This window comes from Fusarium subglutinans (genome assembly GCF_013396075.1).
Source record: "Fusarium subglutinans strain NRRL 66333 chromosome Unknown NRRL66333_c0000344, whole genome shotgun sequence".
In the NCBI taxonomy this organism is placed as follows: domain Eukaryota; kingdom Fungi; phylum Ascomycota; class Sordariomycetes; order Hypocreales; family Nectriaceae; genus Fusarium; species Fusarium subglutinans.
This window is the reverse complement of record NW_023502407.1, coordinates 2,120-25,127: the sequence shown is the minus strand read 5'-3', so window position 1 is coordinate 25,127 and position 23,008 is coordinate 2,120. Positions and strand designations below refer to the sequence as shown.

Genomic DNA, 23,008 nt, shown 5'->3' with positions numbered 1-23,008 from the left:
AATACACAAAAAAAATCTAGAGGAAACTGGCCTCGCGGCCTTCATCTAGTACCAAATACTCCTTGTCCGATGATGCGGAATGGGCTCTTTACCCGCCGCTTCTAGTTCCTTCATGCTATCATAGAGGAAGAAGTCTATTAGGATGGCGTTGACATGAGCGTCAGGGCGTTGACGCAGAATCTCTCGTCGAATCAGCTCAACGCACCAGATACTGCAGGCTAATTTGTTCAGTAAAGGAATAATACTGCAGTTTAAACGACTTACCTCGTATTTGTAGCTCCCATGAACATCCGCTCTCTATCATCTTCTTGTCCTTGATGGCAGCTGCAACCGTTGGAGAACAATACAGGGCACCCATAGTCATCAAAATCTGAGGGATACGATAATCCGCAAAGATTGTGATCTTGTCGATGTCTCGAAATTCGCCATATGACACGCCGTTGAAGCATGCCCAAAGATCCGCAACAAGGATTTGTGCTCTCTTCATCAGCCGAATCATCTTGCCATCCTCGAAACGATGCTCATCACGAAAGCAGTCAAAATCCTGCGCCAGCAAGTTCACCAGGCGTGCCGCAGAACCGTCAGCAGCATAAATGAGCTCTGCAACAGAGCCATCGTAGTGCTGGTATATGTGGTCAGAATTACCAGTAAATGTCAGGATCGACGTTGTTTTGGCTTACCTTGAAGAGTACCTGGCCAGCTTCTCGGAGGCAGTCTAAACGTTCTTCAAGGAGGGGGATTTCCTCTTCTGTGCATGACCGGAAAACATGGTTGAGGGATTCCAGGGTACACTCTTCTTCGTTCTTCCAGTAGAAAGGATCCGTGATAGGAATGCCTTTAGTGAGGTCAAGTATTAGCTTGTTGTGCGAGTCATCGTAAAAAATGATAACCGACCTTCATCAATTGCTCTCTGGAGAGCTGCCACCAAACTCCAATAACCAGTCCATCTTTTCCCGCGATACTCAATAGCAAAGCGTTCATTATCAGGCAATTCGGACCAGAAAGAAAAGTTTAGCAAGTCCATAGTAAAAATGAAGTTGACAGTAGTTTCGTCCTTGGCCTTGGGGTGAAGTTCATGCTCTGACCAGGTGGCAGTTGAGTAGCTCTTCTGTTGCATTTGCTCGTAAATGCTCTCCGCTGCCTTTTTAGATGCACGCATGTCGACGGCAACATCAATGCAACTGTCGTAGACATATTCAGCACTCTCCAGGACGCCTGTCTCAGGCTCCTCCTGGATATCGATCTTCCCCTGAAGATGTTGGCGGAGGAGTTCCAGCAGTTCAGTGTCAACCTCGTCGTCAGACATCGCTACAGAAATAGGTTGTAACAAGTTAGGGAAAAGAAGAATGAGCCGAGCGAAGAAGGAGAAAGCGTAGGGGAGGGCGAAAAAAAAAAAGAGTGACAATGGCGGACAGTTTTCTTTGTATGATTCAGTCAGACTTTCAAGGTCGAGTCGACTAGGTATTCAGGTCCCTAGATTTTTTTTTTTTGCCCCGGGAGCGGCCCCCGCGGTCGCATAACTACTACCAACAGCCCAGTGTATCATGCGTCCCTTGCTGCCATGGCCGAAATACGGCAAAGGAAGAAATTGTTATCATGGTCAGAATAGTCAATTGCTTCTGGAAGTAACCGATTCACATGATATTCACTAAATGGATGACTTTGTAACACCCTTTCGTTGAAGTGCCCCTTAGATAGGTACCTAGCTACTACCTTAGTAACTTACTAAGGTAGGCGGGTCTGGGAGGCACTCATTGTCCTTGCATGTGCATCTGCACGTCACCATCCCACCCAACCCATCAGTTGAAAAAAACTTAGAGTGCTAACATGTCAAGCCTTCTAAGATAAAGCAAGTAAGTTTAAGTAACTAGAAACTTGAGATGAAGTAAATAAAATGACTCAGTTTGGCTAGCATTGACTGAGCAGCCTTTTGGTGAGTTTATTTCAGCATCTCATGTAAAAGGTATGAGGTTTCTGATTCTTCGAGGACCTCCAGTTGTGATGGTTAGTGGTGTGCTCATTGACAACCCTTGAGGGGCAAGAAAATCACGGACCTTGATATGGGATGTCAAAATAAACTCAGTAAAAGCTATCCTAAATTTAGGCTATATTACCTAAATGCTTTTGTCATCTATGATCGAGGTCCTGAGTTTTCTTTCCTCCCCCAGACAAAGTACCTACCTAGTTATACAGTGGAGTCCAATCATTAAGGTAAGCCTTGACCACCAAGAATTCCGAGCTTTAGAAGCTCGAAGCTCTGTGATAGGCCTGTCCGATTGGTCGCCCTGCAACGCCGCTCTCCTGCTGAGTGCTCTATCTCAGCTCTCTGACCACTAACATCCTATTCAACCTTTCCACCTTCAACTGGTCGCGACATTATTCACCAACAAGCGCACCGACTCGACCTTGATGCATCGGACCGGGCTATTCCACTCTTTCGATCCCGTTTCCGCGTGTAGAAAGCGATCACTATAACGATGAATGCGACACGCGCCGATCAGGCTCCGGCCCAAACACAGAATGCGGCTGCAGATCCAGCGGTTACTCCAGCTTCTGAGCAGCAACCACAAACACAAACACCACTACAGCAACAGCAGCAGCAAAGGAAGACTGCTTCATCCGAGAACGAATCCCGGAAACAAACGTCGGCCATGACGCGTGACCGACACAACCAGCAGTCGTTAGGCGCATCACTCAATACCTCTGTCAAGCAGGTACGTTTCTTATGCATGGAACTAAATATCACCTCTTAGCCTTGATCTCGCACCAGGATCCGACGCGATCTGACGCCCCAGGAGCGATGCATCTAGAATCGGACTGTGTGCGATGCGACATGGCGATCTTGCTCAACCACCTATTGTCATTGTGGGTATGCTAACTCGGATCGCGCAGGCTCGTGTGCTCATGGTTGGTGCTGGTGGAATTGGATGCGAGTTGCTCAAGAACCTGGTCCTCACAGGCTTTGGCGAAATACATATTGTAGACCTCGATACCATCGACCTTTCGAATCTGAACCGACAGTTTCTTTTCCGACACGAACACATAAAAAAATCCAAGGCTCTAGTGCGTCATTCTGCCCAAAATGGAGTTTGGTTAGATACTAATCAACGCGCAGGTGGCCAAGGAGGCAGCAGAACGGTTTAATCCCAATGTCAAAATTGTCGCACACCATGGCAATATAAAGGACGACGAATTCACCGTGGCCTGGTTCCAGCAATTCCGCATTGCTTTCAATGCTCTGGATAACCTCGAAGCGCGCAGGCACGTCAATAAAATGTGCCTGGCAGCTGATGTACCCCTGATCGAGAGTGGCACCACCGGATTCAATGGCCAGGTGCAGGTTATCAAAAAAGGCGTTACTGCATGCTACGACTGTACTCCCAAGGAAGCACCCAAGTCTTTCCCTGTGTGTACAATTCGAAGCACCCCGAGCCAACCCATCCACTGCATTGTATGGGGTAAAAGTTATTTGCTTAAGTATGCATGTAGTTATCGACTTGTGGAAGTTTGCTTACAAAGGTTTTAGCGAGATATTTGGCACCAGTGAAGATCAGGCCGCATTTGACCACTCAACTGATGCCGACAATGGTAAGTGAGATGCCGTGTTAAGGGGCAGCACATGCTGACAAGAGCCAGCCAAAGAGATTGAAGAGTTGAAGAAAGAATCTGAAGCCCTCAAGATGATTCGGGATGCTACTGGCACATCCAAGTTCCCTCAGATGCTATTTGACAAGGTGTTCAACGCCGACATTGAGCGACTACGTTCCGTGGAGGGGATGTGGACATCCCGGCGAGCTCCTAAGTCTCTTCAATATCAGACCATTCTCGCGCAGGCTGGTGAGGCTATCGCCAACAAGGACAAGATTCTGAGTGACGATCAGCGGGTTTGGTCCCTGGAAGAGAGTCTAGCGGTCTTCAATGACAGTCTTGATCGGCTAAGCAACCGAATTCTTGAACTCAAGAAGAACAAAAAACCTGAAGACCCCGACCCCACGATCACATTTGACAAGGATGATATTGATACCCTTGACTTTGTGACAGCAAGTGCCAACATTCGCTCAACAATTTTTGGAATTGACAAGAAGTCTCGGTTCGATACCAAACAGATGGCAGGCAACATCATTCCAGCGATTGCCACAACTAACGCAATCGTCGCTGGTCTATGTGTTCTTCAGTCTTTCAAAGTTTTGAAGGGCGAGTATACACAGTCCAAGGAGGTCTTCCTGACCCCCTTTGCCCCAGCTCGACTTCTGGCTCCTGATAGGTCCAGAGAGCCAAATCCCGAATGCCCCGTTTGTAGTGTTTACTTCACAAGCATTGTTGCAGACCTGTCTCGGGCGACTCTCAAGGATCTCCTTGATGAAATCGTCTTGTCAAAACTGGGGTTTGAAGGCAAGGAGTTTGTCGTGAACAATGACATAGGAACCTTGGTTGAATATTTTGAGGACGGCGACGACGAGAATCTACCCAAAAAGCTGACTGATCTCGGTAAGGCCTCATTGAAAGGACCAATGAATTGCTCGTGGAGGACTGACAGAACCATCAGGTATCAAGAAGGACTCGTTCTTGACTGTTATCGACCAGGACGACGAGGACACACTCGTCAATGTGGTTATCAATGTCCAAGAAGGGTTTGTCTTTGTCTCTGCTGTTACTGAACTAGGCTTACAATTTATAGTACATTGAAAGAAGATGAGAAACCGGTCAAGGCTACATTCCCGGATGTCCCTGAGATTCCACGCCGACCAAAGAAGCCCCAGCCGGTCTCCGCGAATGGCAATGGGGAACTCAACAATGAGCAGGCCGTTAGTGCCGAGCCGAAGGGTATCAAGAGACCGCATGGAGAGGACGCTGAACCACCTCTCAAGAAACTCAAGATCACCAAATCCGGAACCGATATTGTAGACGTGGACGAAGTCCAAAGTCATGCCGCCGGCGGCGCTATTGTCATTGACGATTGAAGGGTAACTCAAGGGGTTGAAAGGACGATGCGTATATCTTGGGAGCCATGGCTTTACTAGTTGGCACTTAAGCCACCATCCAGGTTCAGCACGCAGTTGTTGGCGAAACGGTTGGTTATCAAAAACATGGCAGCGTCGGCTACCTCATCGGGCGTGCCCAAACGACCCAAGGGACACTGCTTGAGGTAAGCTTCACGAGCAGTCTCAGTAAGTTCTAAAACAGGGTATTGTACATTAACACTCGTTTTCTTCTTCGCAAGGGTGATTGGCGCCAGGGATTGAAGGCGCAGGAAGGGGGAGACTCACCATTCCACATTGGACTCTGTATCCAACCCGGTAGCAATGTGTTGACGCGGATAGAGCGACTTTTATACTCAAGGGCCAGGGCGCGGGTGAAAGCTGCGACGATATGGAGTCAGCAGGTTTTTGACATGTATAATAATGTGGATTCATTCGCATAAGATTAGGGATATATCATGAACGTACCAACGACACCAGCTTTTGAAGCGGCGTATACTGCAGCACCAGCACCCATTTTGGTAGCCATAAGACTTGAAACATTGATGATGCATCCTATATGAGCACATGTGAGAAGATGTTATCGAACATAATTAACTGCTTGGTAGGACGCACCATGAGGGTTTAATTTGGCATATTTAGAGGCGAGGATAGTCGCCCGGAGGTTGAGGTTAAGGATCCGTTGAATTTCCTCTTCTCCGGTCCTTTTGAGCGCCGACGCTTGACTGGTGCCAGCACAGTTGACGAGGACATCGACGGGGCCTAGAGCGGGAAATAGACCCTTGAAAATGTCTACCCTTTGAACGTCCAGACGTTTGAATTGGTGCTCTGTTGGGCGCCTACTGCCATCGAGGTTCTCTATGTACGGAAGAGGCTCAAAGGGTTTGAGTCTGGGCTCAAGGACTAGGCGATCATCAACGGCATTGCGGCTCATGATGGTTACAACAGACCCGCGGTCTGCAAGTGCGCTCGCGATACGGAAGCCCAGCGTACCGGTACCTCCGACCACAATGGCATGTTTACCGCGGAGAGAGAAGGACATGGGCGGTAGTGGAGGCGGGATGTGTGAGGTGGTTTACAGATAGTGAGTTTGATGTGGTGATGAAATTTGAAGTTGAGTCTGTAAACATTGACTTGGATGGAGACGAAGGCCCGACTTTTTACGATAAAACTGTGTACATTGAATTCCACGACATACTGCGAAATGGGCTTATTTTATGATTTATTTTAATTTTCTTGCTTCAGGTTGCCTTTGATCGTTGCGAGACGAATATTTTCAGCTTTTCAATCGTACGTAGCTTAATTACCTACCTATTTACCTCCAACCTTACCTCAGGACGGAGTAGCCAATCTCCCATACAGCACCGATGCCATTGCCACACGGTACAACTGTTTGGCTTTTTCTTTTAAAGCCCCAACACCATCGAAACACCCCTGACCAAGCAATCGGTTCCTGGCTGGCTGTATGTCATGGCCGATATTCGTCTCCTAGTAGCAATTGCTTTTTCGCACATACCTTACTCCAGACGATTCCCCTGTTAGTTACTATGAATATGCCCATATTGGCCTCTGTAAATACTTACAAGCTCAGAACCCCCTGCTTTTAAACGAGTGGCTGGCTTCCATTGTTCAGTGCATCTCGTCAGCTTCCATGATGGGTTTCGCTTCTGGGGTATCAACAGGGGACTGAAGAGGAGAACCGCAAAGTTTTAAGTTAGCGAGGTAACCGATCCGTTGATCAAACCCTGATTTCGTGTGGCCTTGTCTCGCTGCGAGTGCCAAGGGTTAAAGCCAAACACAGCGGACGTCGATGAACAGTCAAACAGGATGATGGCGGACGAATATCTACCTAATCTGACCCTTTTCTCCCACGACAAGGATCAATTGACCATTGTTGCTCCTTACTGGATACATGTACAAATAGCTGACCTACTTGCCGTTTACACTTGAACCTTGACTGATGGTCTGGTTCAATTCATGTAACATAAGGTAGGTGGTGCAAAACTCCACCTGATCAAACTCCCGCCGCTTCCAGCCATCCATCGTTGGTTAACTATTCCCACTAAACTCCTCCATTGCAACTACATTCTCAGCAGGGCTTCTGTCCATTGAAGCCCAAGGCCGCACTCAGGCTCACGACATTCCTTATCGTCTTCTTTGATCTCCATGTTCCGTCGTTGTATCGGATCTTGTACTCGTCGCAATTGACGTATCTCTTACCTTTACTCCCGCCGCAAAACCATGAGCGACCCTCAACGCGATGCCCCGCCGTCGAGCGCCCACATTCCCGCTGCTACCACGACCACCACGGTTCTGCCTACGACCAACGGCTCTGCCAAAGGCGATGAGGTTCCCGATGCCGGACTGAGGAGTCTCGATCACTGTACGCCTCAACAACGGCCTGTCTCGCGCCTCGCGCTTTGCTGATTGCTCTTCTCGCAGACAAGCGTGCCCTGCCAAAATGGCGGTACAATCTGCGCCAACAGATGCTGCCTCTGATCCGCTGGGAGACACCCTACCTTGCGTGGATGCAAGAGAAGTTGCGGACTCCAGCTCTTGATAGCTACTTCGCCATCACTGCCAACCTCGGAACCCATACCTTCTTCATGATCGGATTACCCATCTGCTTCTGGTGTGGTTATGCAGCATTTGGCAAGGGGTAGGTCACACCATGTTCAACGTCTACATGCGCTGCGCTGCGGTTGCAGTCACAAATCTCCAGATTCTCGAGATTACAGGATTTAACAGGTACTGACATGCTTCATTGTGTAGACTTGTGCATATTCTTGCGCTCGGTGTCTTCTGGACAGGCTTTATCAAGGACTTCTACTCTCTCCCGCGACCACTTTCGCCCCCTTTGCACCGAATCACAATGTCTGGTTCTGCAGCTCTCGAATACGGTTTCCCCTCGACCCATAGCGCCAATGCCGTATCTGTCGCTGTCTATGCGCTTCTGATACTACGCAGTCCCGATAACACGCTAGCTCCAACCACCAAATTCGCACTCGAATGCCTCTCATACTTCTACGCTGCTTCGATCATATTTGGGCGCTTATACTGTGGCATGCATGGCTTCCTCGACGTCATTGTAGGGTCTATCATGGGTGCCGCTATTTCTCTGCTCGAATTCTACTACGGACCTCCCCTGGATGAATATATGCACTCTAGCTCTTGGGCTGCGCCTCTCGTAGCTGCCTTGATTATTCTTGTACTCGTGCGCATTCATCCTGAGCCGGCAGACGACTGCCCGTGTTACGATGACAGTGTTGCCTTTGCTGGTGTTGTCATTGGTCTCGAATTCGGTACTTGGACATATGGCAAGATTGCGCTAGATCCCTGGGAGACTCATGCGCATGGTGGAGGATCCGTGGATATTACGCACTTGGGACTGGCTGCCAACGTGGCTAGGATCGTTTTCGGCGTTCTTGTCGTCTTTGCGTGGCGCGAGACGATGAAGCCTTTACTGCTTAAGCTCTTGCCTCATCTATTCCGAATATTTGAACAGGTTGGCGTGAACATGCCTCGACGATTTTTCACTCCTGCTAGTAAGTACAAGACTGTACCAACAGGCTCTCGTATCGACACTCTTTTCCCTTCGCCGTCCGACTTCCCACGTATGGTCGAGAGTATCCGAAACCCTACCACCCGAGGTCGTTCTGTGTCGATTGGTCCTCAGAGTGCCGCAGATGCATACGAGACCTTGGCGTATAGAGAGCGCAAGCGGCGCGAGAGTGTCAGCAGTAACCATAGCTTGAAGAGCAAGTCAAGCAACCTGGAGCTCCAGACCACGCATGAAGACTATTCTGGCAAGGGAGCTCAGGCGTCTGGTGCACAGGCAAACCGAATCGTTGAATTCGAGCAGATGATGGGAACCGGCGAGGTTGTGACAACACCAGCCGCCGATGGTGATCGGGTTGAGATCTTTGTTACGGGCGCCGAGGACGGATTGGGAGAGCGGGAGATGTTCTCGCAATTAATCAAACCCCGTGTGCGATATGACGTCGAGGTCGTGACTAAACTCGTGGTATACACTGGTAAGTTGCTGAAGATCTTTTCCTGACTAGAGAAATGGGTTGCTGACTGATGTGATAGGCATTGCTTGGTTTGCAGTGGCTATTATCCCCATAATGTTTGAGATTGTAGGCTTGGGGACGAATCAGTTACGTGAACGATGAGTGATGAGATGAAATGAGACAAGAGAGGCCACCGCCGTGTATTATTTTCTAGTGGCCTCTAGGATACAGTTATACATTCTTCTTTTTAATGAACATATAGGGTGATGAATGATGGGCGCTGGAATGGTTTATTGGTTATGTCACCTTTGGGTTTCTGTGGGTGATATATCTCTAGACAACTTTAGAGTTGCAATTGAAACTTAGTTGTATTCACGATAGTATATCCGAATCAGTGCTATAACGATCTTCTGTTTGGAAATAAACATCAGTCACAGAGATGTGCCGGTATCAAGGAATCGCGATGCTTCAGTTAAAGGGTGTAAGTGGAAGTGTGAAGTACCTACCTAGACGATTTCGCCTTTGTGATTGGCCGTTACTATGTGCAAGGGTCTTAATTGACTGACACGCTTAGACGCGCTTAGATGTAACTTGGCGCGTATTCCTCACTGACCTCAACATTCAAACATCCACAGCGCAACGACTCAAGAATTGCAGAACGAGCAATCCCGGAAAACAACACATCACTAAAAGACCGAAAACAACAATAAAGCAAGCGCAAATATGTCCGATATTGGGGAAGAGATGGACGTTGATGTCCCTGTTGTCAGCAAAGATGTGATATTTTCCTCTGAAGCCAAGCAAGGCAAGCGAAGTGCTGCGAATCTGCCAGTTGAGGCTGAGGATAGTCTCCCTTGGTAGGTGCTTGTAAGAAACGTCTTCAAGGATCAGTATTAACAGAGTCCAGGGTTGAAAAGTACCGCCCAAACACCCTTGACGACGTCTCGGGCCATCAAGATATCCTCGCTACCATCAACAAATTCATCGACCAGAATCGTCTCCCTCATCTACTCCTCTACGGCCCTCCAGGTACTGGAAAGACGTCCACAATTCTTGCCCTTGCTCGTCGTATCTACGGAGCTGCGAATATGCGCCAAATGGTTCTCGAGCTCAATGCCTCAGATGACCGTGGTATCGATGTAGTGCGAGAGCAGATCAAGACATTTGCTAGTACTAAACAGATCTTCTCCATGGGTGGTGCATCTGCCCGCTCAGGCAACTCGATGGCTGGATTTAAGCTCATTGTTCTGGATGAGGCTGATGCTATGACGAGCACAGCCCAGATGGCTCTACGACGAATAATGGAGAAGTACACCACCAACACACGGTTCTGCATCATTGCAAACTATTCCCACAAGCTTAGCCCAGCGCTTCTGAGTCGATGTACACGGTTCCGTTTCAGTCCGCTAAAAGAGGGCGATATTAGGGTGCTAGTTGACAAGGTAGTGGAAGAGGAGCATGTCAGGATTGGCGGAGAGGCGGTTGATGCGTTGGTGAAGCTGAGCAAGGGTGATATGCGAAGAGCACTGAACGTTCTACAGGCCTGTCACGCATCCAGTGAGTCTACATGCATCTATCTTTCCCAAAACGAGCACTAACAGAGGCCCAGGTACACCATTGCGAGCAAAGGATGCACCCAAAGTGCCTGACAGCGAAATTGAACGCGAAAATATCACAACGGAGACTATTTATAACTGCATTGCGGCACCCCCGCCTGATGCCATCAAAGAGATTGTGGCGACGCTGCTTAAGACATCGGATGTCACAAGTTGTTTAAATACTATCAACGCTCTCAAGATGTCGCGAGGTCTTGCGCTGGCGGATATTATTACAGCGCTTTCCGAGGAGTTGGTGAAGCTAGAGGTTGGTCCTGAGGTGATGATCACCTGGCTGGATGGTCTCGCCAACATCGAGCATAGAGTCGCCGGTGGAGGCAGTGAGTTGATCCAGACTGGTGCAGTCGTTGGAGTTGTCCGAAATGGAGTTGAGTTGATGGGCCGATAATCTCAGAGTCTCTACGGGATATCGAGCGTCGCGTCTGCACAAGGACGTAATGAGGTGATTGACATTAAAGGCTGAATATTCGTATGATGTTACACGACGATCAACTGTGCTATAAGCATCAAAAGCCTCCTATAGAACATAGATGAAACCAATTAAGCATCATGACAATGATTTTAAACCCAGGCGCCGCGACTTTGTAAGACTGTTAATAATGTATCTGTCAGCCACTATCCATGTCTAGTGGCGCAAGCTCATGCAACCTTCGTGTAAGCTCAGAGCTGTCGCCGGATAAATTTACTACACCTCAATGGTAGCTTGTCAACATTAAAACGGTGCGCTGCGACTTCAACTCCTCAGGGCATTGCACTTGAGAGCTAGCTGTCGCATTTCGCCGAGAAGTCGCTGTACGTTTGAAAGGCCAGCAAGTCCTCCTTACAAATACTGTAACAATGACCTCAATCGCTTCCTCTGATGCTGGAAATTTAACTGTCGAGCCGCTGTCAGAGCGCAACGTCTCTCGGATCCCGCTTATTCTGCCTCATGAGCGCGTCTTTCCAATTCAGATCGGCAGCGAATTGTTTAAGCTCTCGGGGGCATCGCTATCGTCTGACGGTGAGTCTTGACTTTACAAATGTCTTTGCGACAACTGACTTGTCGCATTGCGCCGGCACAATTGTCTACCTATCTCATAGTTCTCGACTAACGCTTCGCAGCACCTTCGTACTTCTCTCAATACTTTGTTTGCCAGTTAGAATCGGCAAAAGAACGAAACGACGAGTCGAACTCGGCTATCCGAACGCTCTACATTGATCGCGATCCAGCCATCTTTCGCGATATCTCTCTTCATCTTCAGGGCTACCATGTTCAGCCTCGCGACGGCGAGCACTTTGTGCGTCTGTTTTCAGATGCACAATTCTATAGCTGTTGGTCGCTTGCATCTTGCAATCTAAAATCCTGAACTGACATTTTGGGTAAACAGTGCCCAAGCTAATCTCTCAGCTCTATGAGGAGAGTATCTTTATCTCCATCGGCCATCGCGAGTTTCAGATTCCTCGTGAGATCTTCAACGACCCAGGGAATTCTCCGAACTACTTCTCCCTCGGCTTCGCAGCTTTCTTCTCACGCCCGGATGACCTCTTCCCTGGCCTTGACCGCGAAGGCCTAATCCGTCCACCCTCGATCCTCCCTCCTTCGGTTCCGAAGCGCAGCGCTGATACATTTGCTGAGCTCCTACACTTTCTCCGAGGATATCCTATTCGAATACGTGATGAGGCACACCGCCAGGATCTCCTCAGCGATGCGCGCTACTTTCATTTCAAGGGCCTCGAGCAGCGCCTTATCCCGCATTCGCTAAGTTACAATCAAGCCACGAGACGCGATGAGATTGTCCTTCGTCTTGAGAACATACAGAAAAGTGGTGTTAGTGTCTTTATTAGCAATACAGACCCGTTGACCGGCTTTGTGCAATACGCTCGACCTTATGTGGACGAGAAGCCTGCTGAGCTGGTCCTTGAAATTGGCGGCGAAACAACAAAGCTTCATTTCTCAGGAAGTAATGCTAGGGCAGAGTTCTTCAGGGACACCAAAGCACGAGTTGCAAAGTTGTTTGAGCTTGTCTCGTCAAAGCTAAACTTTCACCAAGCGATCAAATCTGAACATCTCACCAACCACGGACAGTTGACAACCCTCGGAAATGCATTATTAAAGGAAGATCTTGTTCGTGTAGTACTGGAGCCCGAATCCGCTATTATTCTGGACGGGAAGGACTATCTCGAGGATTTCATCAATGCCGCGGCGTCCGAATCTTCCGCAAACGAATACCCCAGGAAGCGAAAGCGAGCAGATGGTGACTCGGGCGATGAGGAGTGGGTTGTCACGACAGGGCAATGGAGGTTACGCATTCAAACCGCACCAAACGGCAGGGGTGTTGAATGTATTCTTGTTGCAGCGAAGCTTGATGCAATGCGCTCGCAGTTGTCACGCAACATGTCAAGGAGCTTTCTGGGAAGCTAATGCAGTACATTTCACGTGGTCTTTGCAGTCGTGGTAGCGAGAACAGAAAATGCTTTTATGTTACGAGCCAGATCTGTGACTGGCATCTTGGAGACAATAACGAGCTTCTTTGAGAGGTCTAATAGTATGAAATACCACACGAAAATATGAAAACGGGGGTATTTGACACAGTTATAGAGTTATTGCAAATACGGAACAAGGAATTCGTACACAATCCAGCCAACGCAAGTTAATTATAACCAAAACCAACAAAAGAGTTTGTCTGACACATGTCATGAGAATCCACAAGACCATCTCTAAAACAGTCATAGAAACAAGATGGAAAGTCGCTGAATGATGCTGCATGTCCTTGAGTCCCAAGTGATTTGACAGCAACAAATTATAGAGAAAACACAATAACGCCCCTTCGCCCTGCAGGAAAAAAGAAAAAGTGATGGGCTAAAGGGTGAGCGGAAATATAGGGGCCCATCAGGAGAGGTGAAAATCGATCACTTTTTATGGATGGTCGGGTCGGGTCGGGTCGGAAAAGAGAAAGTTTCAGGAGGGGGAAATAGGGGTAAATGTGAAGAGTAGTAGGGCGTTCGTCAGGTCGTGTCATGGCTCATACAATTTGGTCGTTCAACATTTATCGCCCTTTGCCAGCAACCTTGCCTGTGGGAGCACTCATATCTCGTCGTTCAACGCCCTCGACCATTCGACGGCTAGGTGTCATTGTGCCCTGTGCCATTGAACGGGCACGGCCACGACGTTCACGGATCTTGGCCAGAGCCTGCTCGCGTGTCATGGTAGGGGTGAGAGCAGGATTTGACATATCAAAGGTGGTGCCTGTGCTGTTGTGGGATGGTGTGCGGAGACGTTCGTTGAAGGAGGCACTATTCCGGGCCTTGTCGTCGTGGACTGGCACGGTTGTCGTAGTAGTGACGGTGTAGAAGGCATTTGTGGTGTGAGGTCGAGTGTCAGGAGAGACAAGTATATCCTCGGCCACGTCTGGCATGGTTGGTACTGAAGGAACAGGTGCCGAGTGACTGTGAGGGGCGTTGAGAAGTGAGGCGAGTGATGTTCTCTCTTGAGCAAGCATGGCGAAGGCTGGAGGCTCGACTGAAGGGGTTCGTGCGTATCTCCGGTAGTTATCGTACTCGCCAGAGTAACGTGGCTCTATCTCAGTGCCATCACCAATCGTAGTTTCAGCTTCAATCTGCTCTTCAACTACAACCTCGTCAACATCCTGATATTCACTCCCAGCATGACTTTCTCGCTGACCCTTATCAGCTGCCTCGGTCTCTTCGATTTTGCGTTGTGCCTCAATGATTTCGGCTTCTTGCTCCGAAACCGTCCTGAAAATACCTTCTTTGGGGCAGAATATGGTGCTTCGGCGGGGCTCTTTCCTGGATTTAATGATACGTTGAGGGGGCTCTTGGAGGTGATGTTCATGGACTGGCTCGGGCTGAACATCAGGCTCTGCTCCTCCTTCGGGCTCGGTCTGGGCAAGCGGTTCCTCGATACGAGGAGGAGTAATAGCACGCTTCTCGCCCTCTACTGCCTCACTATCCAGTTTCAGGACCTTGTCGTTTGGTCCCTCTAGTCCAAAAGAGCTCCGGCGTTTCTGGCGAGGGATCTCGACACTGGCACGACGGGCTGACTTAGAGCAAGCACAGCAACGGAGATGGCATTCGGCCTGTAAGAATTCAATCATCTCATGGGCACGGTCTGCTCTTTGGCGCTCCCACTGCAACTGAGTGGACAATTCCTCAATCTCGACCTCACTGGCTTCCGAGGAGATGATGTCCATTGTCGATAGAGAAACTCGAGGATCTTTTGACGCTCGCCTCTTGTCCTTGTTAGGAGAACCAAACTCATCGTCAGCATCCTGTGGTGGTAGAGGAATACGACCCTCGGCAGCGATTCGAGCAACTTCCTCGTTCTTGGCCGCAGTCTTGTAGGCGTCACGTTCCTGTTCGACGAGCTTGATGCGCTCCAGTGCTTGATCTAGTTGTTCTTGGACACCAACAATCTGATAGCGCGCTTCGAATGCTTCTTGCTCTCGGACCTTGCTCCTAGCCTTTTCTCGTTTGAGGTTTTCGTCGATCATCTTGGCGTTTGTGCGTGCTGACTTGAGTTCTTCTTGGAGCTTGACGATTGATGATTGTGTTTTGAATGTCTCTTTTCGTGCGCGGCGAATCTCCTTTTCCCATAGAGCTTGTGTGTGTGCATGGGTCTCCTTTGCTCGGCCATAGTTCTCCTATGACATGGTCAACATGCAATGTTTACATTGGCTTCCGAGAATACCTACCATTAATGACTCCAGGCGTTCTCCGACTTTGCGCTCACGGTCTTTACCCTCATCGATGGCCTTTCGTAGATTTTTGTTCTCCTCTCTATATTTGCGCACCTCAGTCTCGGCCTCTTCGCGACCAAGCATAGCGCGCTTCAAAGCAGCATCTGCTGTTTTGCGTTCCAACTGTTTTGATTGCATAGTAACACTAAGGTTGTTGAACTGGCTGATCTTATCATGAACGGAGGTATCTCTTGAGCCACCACGAAGGTGAGAGAATACGGACTCGCGCTCTCTTTGTTGGTTGACACGCTCAGCAGTGACGGCCTGAAGAGGACCGCCCGGTGAGCCGGGTGGACTATTTGTCTCTTCCATTGTTGAGATGATTTCGATGCAGACGTGGAGGTAGATATGGGGTATCAAACTGAACTGATTGAGTTTTATCGCAAGTGGCTGCCGTTATGCAGGGTCGACAATCAAGTTGAAAGTTATTAGTGTGTTGTGGTTGAGTAAAAGTGGTGCTGGTGTAGCATCGATTGTTTACCATCCCACTTTGGTGTGTACCAATTGGTGAGTAACTTGTTGCTGTGGTGATGGAGTCGACGTCAGGTGACCTCATGTTAAGCAATCTGGCCGTTTATTTATAACTTACCCCTAGTGGTGTGTTTGTAGCATTTTGAGCTCAACGCTCCAATCAGCTGCTTTTAACTGTGCTGACCCCGCGAAGTGGAGTGACTTGGCTGATAAGGCGTGCCAGAATCACGATAAAGCTGTCCAACGTCGCAAGTTAACTCCATTGATCCATGGGAAAGGGAAAAAGTTGAAGCTTCCGACTCCGAGCAGAGGCCAGGTCAAGGTAGCAGGACACGCCACTTTATATTAAGATCGCCCCTATTGTAACATTCGTTTCTATAAATCTGTTTCTGTCTCCTTTCAATTCTTTTACCTTCATCTTTTCTAAAACTTGTTCAAGATCACATTTGTTATTTGTCAGGATGGCCGATGAATCAACTCTGCGTCAGCGCAAGCCTCAGCCCAAGAACGAGACCGAAACTGAAGTCTCTCAGCCTTCGACTCCGACAAAAAAGGGCAAAAAGAGGTCCTCGGCTAAGGTCGACGAAGAAGACCCATGGGATGGCTACTCACCTTACCTCGATGTCGTTCGTGTCATCAGCTTCATTATCGTGGCCTCAATGGGTCTAAGCTATGTTATTAGCGGAGGAGAGAGTTTCTGGTGGGGACACAAGAACAAGCCTGACTGGATGACCCAGAGATTCTACAAGGACTTGATTCTTGGACCTGTACGTTGAATCTATAATGATTGTCGGACTATTCCTAACTATCGTTCTCCGTTAGCCACCTCCTGTATATATGACTTTAGAGGAACTCTCCCTCCACGACGGTACCGACCCCGATAGACCTCTTCTTCTTGCCATCAATGGTACGATTTATGATGTTTCTAACGGCCGCCGCATGTACGGCCCAGGGGGCTCCTACAGCTACTTCGCTGCCACCGATGCTGCTCGCGGCTTCGTGACCGGCTGCTTTGCTGAGGACCAGACCGCCGACCTCCGGGGCTATGAGGAGACTTTCCTGCCGCTCGACGATCCTGAAGTTGACTCTCACTGGACACCCGAGGCCCTGGCTGAGCTTAAGATCAAGGAGAGAGAAGAGGCTAAAAAGAGGGCCGACGCAGCGCTCCAGCATTGGGTCGACTTCTTTGCCAACAGCAAGAAGTACACCAAGGTGGGATATGTGTATCGGGAACCCGACTGGCTAGAGAAAGAGAAGCCTAAGAAGCTTTGTGACCAGGCCCAGAGAAGCAGAAAGACCAGAAAGATTCCCAAGAAGGATTAATCCATACTTACACTGGCGATGTTGTATTTTTATGTTATTTTTATTATCATATATCTATCCTTTTTCAACCCCAACTGGGCTAAAGCTCAAAAGACATTATATACATGACCGTGAAACGTTAGAAACTTCAAATTAAGGGATAATGAGCATGATCTCTCTAATGGTTTTGGGTATTCTTGGTTGTTATCTAAATGTTCAACCTTGATACACTTTCCCGTTGAACCTGGCCGTAAACACCGTTGATGACTGTGCCTATCCCGAGGCTGCCCAACCGTTCCAGCAATTGGTACAAATATCCCCATTAATTGTTCCCAGCATTATGTCTATCCATTCAAAATTTCGTCATGCTCTCAGCTTATAGTACATACATAGCAGCGGCACCAACTGCGAGCAGCATCGAAATAGGGGCCTTGAGCTCAGCAGCAGCAGCAGTGACCACAGGATCGCCCGAAGAACCAGATGTGGGAGTGCCAGTAGCTCCAGGGGCAGAGACGCCAGTTGGCGTGCCAGAACCATCCTCAGAGCCGCCATCGGAGCTGCCGTCATCGGAGCTATCGTCACCGGAGGAGCTGCCGCCATCAGAGCTGTCGTCGCCGGAGGAGCTGCCGTCGTCTGAGCTACCGCCTCCAGAGCCGCCTGTGTTGGTACCATTGCCACCATTTCCGCCTTGTGGTGAGCCACCACCTTGAACAGGAACGACTTCGGAGACTGTAGCTGAACTACAAAGGCTCTTATAGTTGTTGAGCGATCTTGTAGCATTGGCAGATGTGCTGGATGACGATTAATAATGAACCCTGACAGAAGGTCGTAGCAGACTCACTTTTCGTTGATGACCATCGACATTCCACCCTGGCAGTGTTTTGCCTTGCTGCAGAATAGCCACATAGGTTTCTTGTCTTTGACCATGATGGTGTAGGTGGGAATCATGCCCTTGGACATGCTAGCCTCCACAGGCTGGTAGCCAGAGTATATTCCAGTGACGTTCGACATAACGTTGCCAATGGGCACACAAGGGTCGTCGAAGGTAGACTGTGTCACTGTGTGGTTGCCAGCCCAGAATTGAAACTGGACCATGGTTCCTGGCTCTGCTGTGATCTTTTCAGGCCAGAACTTGATACCAGTGGCATTTGTTGCTGAGTTTCTGCCAACCGAGACGACTTGGACATCGACAGCTAAGAAGACTGTTAGTTGATTCTTCTTTGTAGCTCCAGGAGCACATACCTTCAGCAACAGCCGCAAGGGCTACAATAGCAATTTGAGAGAAATACATAATGATTAGAGATTTGGGATTGTGAATATTTGGTAGAGGCAAAGGAAAGGCACTCTGGGAGAGATGTTCAGAGATGGGAGCAAAGAAAAGAAGCGACTTGCGCTCTCAAGGACTAGCCTCGTCTAAGAAAGTAACAAGAAGAATTAATGAAAGATTGAAAGAACAAAGGAAACGCGTCCAATGGGAACAGGACCAGACTGTTGATTATGGAACGAGATGAGAGATGAGGAGAAACAAAACAAAAGAGACGAGACGGATTGGTATATATACATCGACCTAAGGGCTTGGCCTATGATGGCCTTGACCCTGATTACGAGTTTCGAAGCACATCTGAAGCACGCCTCTCAACGGCGCCGAAAGATGGATCTTGGGGCTTCCGTCTCGGCTCCTCGGTAGACTTACAGGACGGGCGTAGTATGAGACACTATTAACAAGGCTTCGCTGGAAGAGTTGAGGAATGAAACAAATAGTGCTGGGTAAGTCTTGGCTAGCTTTGGTATTGCTTGGGAACTACCCAGGCTATATGTCAGGTTCAGATATCGAGCTCAACGACATAATGTTCGGGACCGAATACAGAAGAGCGGCGGCTATCGCAATTCGGACAAAAGATTATGATCGCTTCCTCTTTTTCGGATTTCCATGGTCAGCATTGATTTGGGGGTCTTTCTGTCCGAAATGACTTAGTTCTGGTTTTGTTGGTCAAGTCAACTGAGAAATCAAACCATAGCGCTTGGTATGTCTATTATCCAGACCTATACCATAGCAGACTAACAGCTAGATATTTTCGGTGACTATAGGTCTCGGCTCCAGGCCCAACCGTGTCGGAGCAGACCGACCAGGGGTTCGTCTGCTTCGGAAGTGCCTCATCCGTAATATCTTGAGACGAATATAGTTTCGCTGCCACTATTGGTCCTTAAAGGGTTTAAGGCCACATGGGTGAAAAGCCGCCGTACGGTATTTTGAAACTTGAGAGCCTTGGCTTTCTCTTGACGTAGAATAACATTATTTGAGTTTGCGCTGAGGTTGCATTAGTTTGTCGGGTTTCAGCTGTGATGTTTCGTATTGGTTGCAGGTTCCAAACGTACCTACCTAGGTATGTGTGGGGACGAGCTGTTGGAGTATTGCCATTTGGAACACCCCAGCTTTATTAACTTAGTATGCTTAAATAATCTACTAATACGATTTTATTTACACGAGATGTTCGACGAAATTCAGCTTGCTCAATAGACGACTAAAGATCGTCCTTGGCCAGTATTAATTTCGAGGCTCACAACCGAACTTCTTAGGCGAAACACCCATCTGTACAATTGGCGAGAACAGTTACCAAACCCCAAGACTGCATTCAACAAACAGGAACGAGAAGCAATAGCACAATACCAGGCTTAGCTCGCGACTATTAAGACACCAGGGCGGCTTGGAGATCTAGGGCTGCGGATTACATGATCCTTCTTGAGCGAGGTTTCATAGTCATTGCAAATATAACCTGTCACGATTCTCTAAATATGGGCATTGTAACATCCAGTTGACTCTGCGAATACGTCTTGATTCTTCCCTCATATTAACAAAAGGCTTACAACTCAAATCCGTGATATGGCGACTTGCCAAACTGCCCCAAGTCAAGGATTCCGTTTCTCAGTACATAGCTGGTGAAAGCTCCCGCACTTGTGGCAAAAGATCCGGGGGGGCGATGGCGAACACCAATATGAACAATCGGTGCTGACACAGTTGGAAGACACCAGGCGCAGTGCGAGCGATCATTGCATCTATCGGATGGTGGTGCTCCGTCCTCGCTTCCTTGAGCTTGAGATGATTACTAGGCGTAGTGAGAGACATCGCGTTGCGATAATGAGCTTTCGAAAATCAAAGTATCGACTGCTGTTGTCAATATTTATGAAAAGTCGGTCGAATGCTTTTCAGATAAACGTAACAGTATTATCGTCAAAGTGCAACATAGGGAGTCGCTGGCCCGCAGAGCCACCATACTCTACTCTGTGTATGAAAGCGTCAGTCGTGCGCGGTCGTCAGGGCTTCTCTCCAGATGCATACCCATTGAACACTTCGACTTTTGTTCACCCCGAGGGTGGAAGAGACACCAATTGATAGACACCAATTGATACCACTCAAAGATCAAGCAACAGCTGTGGCGATACCTTCTCCAGGTCCTCAACTTCTAGAAATCCGCCATCCTTCTCCACAGCCGCTCTCGCAATAGCCTCTCTCACAAATACATCAAAGTATTTGCCTGCCGCGGCGTTTGCATCTCTTGATATCCGCGTCGCATCTTTAGCAAAGAATTCGTGCAGCAGCCGTGTGAGCAGCTCCGGCGGGATCGACTTGTCGGGTTCCTCTTCTTCTACAGCTTGTGCTTCACGCGTTGAGTTCCCGTGTCGGTCGTTATCGTCATCTGAGAGCTCAAATGGATTGCTAGATTGTGGTTCGGATTCAGGTTCTGCTGCCTTGGCGCCTTTCTTCGTTGTGGCTATTGGTCGGCCACGGCCTGTCCCTGATGGTTGCTTTGGAGGCATGTCAAAAGTTCAAGTAGACACTAAGGGCCCAACGTCATAAAGTTGTTGCACCGCGGAAGAATTACTTTGACAACCGTGTTGAATCTACATGATAGATACTGATAGCTTAGTAAGCACCCAACGTCAAGTCACAAACATCAAAACAACAAACCCCCTCGGTACCACCAAGGCAGATGATGACGAAAAGAAAAGAGAAACTAACATGGAAATGACATCACAAGCATCAGTAGACAATGTATGGACAGTAAAGGGAAATTGCATTTGTGTATAAATTACAGCGGCCTAGAACGGAAGGCAAAGCAAGATTAGAAAAAGACGCCGTGCCTATGCCCCTCTAACCCGTAAAGAGCTGCTGTTTCAGAGGACCACGTCCGGTATCTGTGACAACTTCCCTCAACCCTGCACTTCGATCTCGCCTTTTAGTTTCAACCAGCGGACACCATGTCAAACCCGCAGATTAAGATCCCCCGGATTCCTTGTTCCCCCCACGCACATGTCTATACAGGGTATGTTATACAAAGCGCTTATTTGAAGGCCTTGCCGAAGAGGAGGACCTGGAGCTGATCGTAGATGGAGAGGACACCAGCACCGGCAACACCACGGAGAATGTTGGCACCAGCACCCTTGAAGAGAGACTTGACACCCTCCTTGGCGACGATCTGGCGGGCAGCATCCATGGTGTTCTTGTACTTGACGGCCTCACCAGAGGTCATCATCATGCGTCGTCGAATGGTGTCAAGAGGGTAAGAGGCGATACCGGCACCAGTGGTGACGATCCAGCCGAGAGCGAAAGAGGCAAGGAAGTTGTTGGACAGGTTACCGACAAGGACGACGGGCTTGATAGAGTCGTACATTCCGAAGTAGAGACCACGGTAGACAACGATACCAGCAACGGAAGGCATGAAACCACGGTAGAGACCGGCAATACCATCAGAGGCGAGTGTCTTCTTGTAGACATCGACGAGACCGTTGAACTGACGGTCACCACCCTTCTTAGCGTTCTTGGCATCGTTGGCAAGACGGGTACGGGCGTAGTCCAGAGAGTAGACAAAGAGGAGGGAAGTGGCACCAGCGGCACCACCGGAGGCAAGGTTACCAGCCATCCAGAGGGCGTAGCCATCCTTATCCTTCTTGTAACCGAACATCTTCTTGAACTTGTCACGGAAAGCAAAGTTCAGAGCCTGGGTAGGGAAGTATCGGATGACGTTGGCGGTGTTTCCTCGCCAGAGGGCCATGACACCCTCATCGGCCATGGTGCGCTTGAAGCAGTCACCAATACCGGCGTACTTGCGGTCGAGACGACCGGTCTTGAGCATCTCATCCTGCTGAGAGTTAGTAATTAAGATTAAGCATACTTTAATTGTATTCAACTGACCTGGTTCTGAATGAGGAGCTTGACACGCTCAATGGGAGCGGCAGCGGTCTTCGAGACGGCGGCGGAAACACCACCCACTACAAGTTGTTAGTATCATGAACCAGGTTTGTTCGTCAAGCACGATAAAGGGCATGGTGTCCAATGAATCAATGCTGATAAGCGGTAGCGACGTGGGAACATACTCAAGAAGTCGGCCAAGAAGGGCTAAAAGCATGTTAGCATTTTACTCTGGGCATTTTGTGAATACTGTGGCAGTCTTGTGGGGATGCCAGCTAAGCAAAGAAAAAAATCGCATCTTCATCAACTAAAGCCCGTTGAGTATATTGCAATCGGCACATCTATATCTGATATCGATTACGTAGAAAGACTCGCGGGCGGCTAATTGACGAAGATATAATCTTTTGATGCCGCGGCATTTCACGGTCGAGGGGATCTGTGATCAAAGGAAGAAGAAACTTACCGGCATGCCCAAGACCTTCTGGGGTTGCTCAGCAGACATGGTAGCGGTTGTGAAGGTCTTTCCCTTGAACAAGAAGAAAGGATTGAGGGGAGATTGAGGATGAAAGAAGAAAGAGAGAGAATGGAGGAGTCGAGAGAAAATAAATCTGCGCCAACGGGGGGTGCGAGGTATTTGGGGGGAGGGAAAAAAAATTGCGGCGGATCTGAATGAGAAGCGCTTTTGAGCGAATCTTTCCGGGCC

The 23,008-nt window shown here is 48.8% G+C and overlaps 10 protein-coding genes across 10 annotated transcripts; 4 read left to right on the top strand and 6 right to left on the bottom strand.

The window, feature by feature from the left end:
• Positions 1 to 45: 45 nt before the first annotated feature.
• Positions 46 to 1,306, bottom strand: FSUBG_13454 (cobyrinic acid a c-diamide synthase; the record flags this gene model as incomplete). The annotated part of the gene is made up of 4 exons (XM_036678347.1): positions 46 to 218; positions 265 to 622; positions 681 to 835; positions 895 to 1,306. 4 exons carry the CDS (start codon positions 1,304 to 1,306, stop codon positions 46 to 48), a joined length of 1,098 nt encoding a protein of 365 aa, XP_036531087.1.
• A 1,171-nt stretch (positions 1,307 to 2,477) lies between these two features.
• On the top strand, positions 2,478 to 4,961 carry FSUBG_13453 (ubiquitin-like 1-activating enzyme E1 B; the record flags this gene model as incomplete). The annotated part of the gene is made up of 7 exons (XM_036678346.1): positions 2,478 to 2,714; positions 2,893 to 3,063; positions 3,116 to 3,477; positions 3,527 to 3,588; positions 3,637 to 4,488; positions 4,547 to 4,631; positions 4,679 to 4,961. 7 exons carry the CDS (start codon positions 2,478 to 2,480, stop codon positions 4,959 to 4,961), a joined length of 2,052 nt encoding a protein of 683 aa, XP_036531086.1.
• A 56-nt stretch (positions 4,962 to 5,017) lies between these two features.
• FSUBG_13452 (uncharacterized protein) lies at positions 5,018 to 6,021 on the bottom strand (the record flags this gene model as incomplete). The annotated part of the gene is made up of 4 exons (XM_036678345.1): positions 5,018 to 5,175; positions 5,268 to 5,360; positions 5,448 to 5,534; positions 5,595 to 6,021. 4 exons carry the CDS (start codon positions 6,019 to 6,021, stop codon positions 5,018 to 5,020), a joined length of 765 nt encoding a protein of 254 aa, XP_036531085.1.
• A 1,199-nt stretch (positions 6,022 to 7,220) lies between these two features.
• On the top strand, positions 7,221 to 10,996 carry FSUBG_13451 (Replication factor C subunit 3; the record flags this gene model as incomplete). The annotated part of the gene is made up of 7 exons (XM_036678344.1): positions 7,221 to 7,362; positions 7,422 to 7,638; positions 7,752 to 9,013; positions 9,072 to 9,118; positions 9,686 to 9,849; positions 9,900 to 10,549; positions 10,602 to 10,996. 7 exons carry the CDS (start codon positions 7,221 to 7,223, stop codon positions 10,994 to 10,996), a joined length of 2,877 nt encoding a protein of 958 aa, XP_036531084.1.
• A 449-nt stretch (positions 10,997 to 11,445) lies between these two features.
• On the top strand, positions 11,446 to 13,009 carry FSUBG_13450 (BTB POZ domain protein; the record flags this gene model as incomplete). Its single annotated transcript, XM_036678343.1, has 3 exons — positions 11,446 to 11,608; positions 11,710 to 11,919; positions 11,976 to 13,009. 3 exons carry the CDS (start codon positions 11,446 to 11,448, stop codon positions 13,007 to 13,009), a joined length of 1,407 nt encoding a protein of 468 aa, XP_036531083.1.
• Positions 13,010 to 13,634: 625 nt separating this feature from the next.
• FSUBG_13449 (uncharacterized protein) lies at positions 13,635 to 15,656 on the bottom strand (the record flags this gene model as incomplete). The annotated part of the gene is made up of 2 exons (XM_036678341.1): positions 13,635 to 15,248; positions 15,300 to 15,656. The coding sequence occupies 2 exons, from the start codon at positions 15,654 to 15,656 to the stop codon at positions 13,635 to 13,637; spliced, it is 1,971 nt and encodes a 656-aa protein (XP_036531082.1).
• A 620-nt stretch (positions 15,657 to 16,276) lies between these two features.
• On the top strand, positions 16,277 to 17,138 carry FSUBG_13448 (membrane steroid-binding 2; the record flags this gene model as incomplete). Its single annotated transcript, XM_036678340.1, has 2 exons — positions 16,277 to 16,582; positions 16,638 to 17,138. The coding sequence occupies 2 exons, from the start codon at positions 16,277 to 16,279 to the stop codon at positions 17,136 to 17,138; spliced, it is 807 nt and encodes a 268-aa protein (XP_036531081.1).
• Positions 17,139 to 17,493: 355 nt separating this feature from the next.
• FSUBG_13447 (extracellular serine-rich) lies at positions 17,494 to 18,408 on the bottom strand (the record flags this gene model as incomplete). Its single annotated transcript, XM_036678339.1, has 3 exons — positions 17,494 to 17,908; positions 17,959 to 18,310; positions 18,360 to 18,408. 3 exons carry the CDS (start codon positions 18,406 to 18,408, stop codon positions 17,494 to 17,496), a joined length of 816 nt encoding a protein of 271 aa, XP_036531080.1.
• A 2,120-nt stretch (positions 18,409 to 20,528) lies between these two features.
• On the bottom strand, positions 20,529 to 20,933 carry FSUBG_13446 (Centromere X protein; the record flags this gene model as incomplete). The annotated part of the gene is made up of 1 exon (XM_036678338.1): positions 20,529 to 20,933. One exon carries the CDS (start codon positions 20,931 to 20,933, stop codon positions 20,529 to 20,531), a length of 405 nt encoding a protein of 134 aa, XP_036531079.1.
• A 524-nt stretch (positions 20,934 to 21,457) lies between these two features.
• Positions 21,458 to 22,807, bottom strand: FSUBG_13445 (ADP ATP carrier; the record flags this gene model as incomplete). Its single annotated transcript, XM_036678337.1, has 4 exons — positions 21,458 to 22,255; positions 22,309 to 22,385; positions 22,491 to 22,512; positions 22,769 to 22,807. The coding sequence occupies 4 exons, from the start codon at positions 22,805 to 22,807 to the stop codon at positions 21,458 to 21,460; spliced, it is 936 nt and encodes a 311-aa protein (XP_036531078.1).
• Between the last annotated feature and the right edge of the window lie 201 nt (positions 22,808 to 23,008).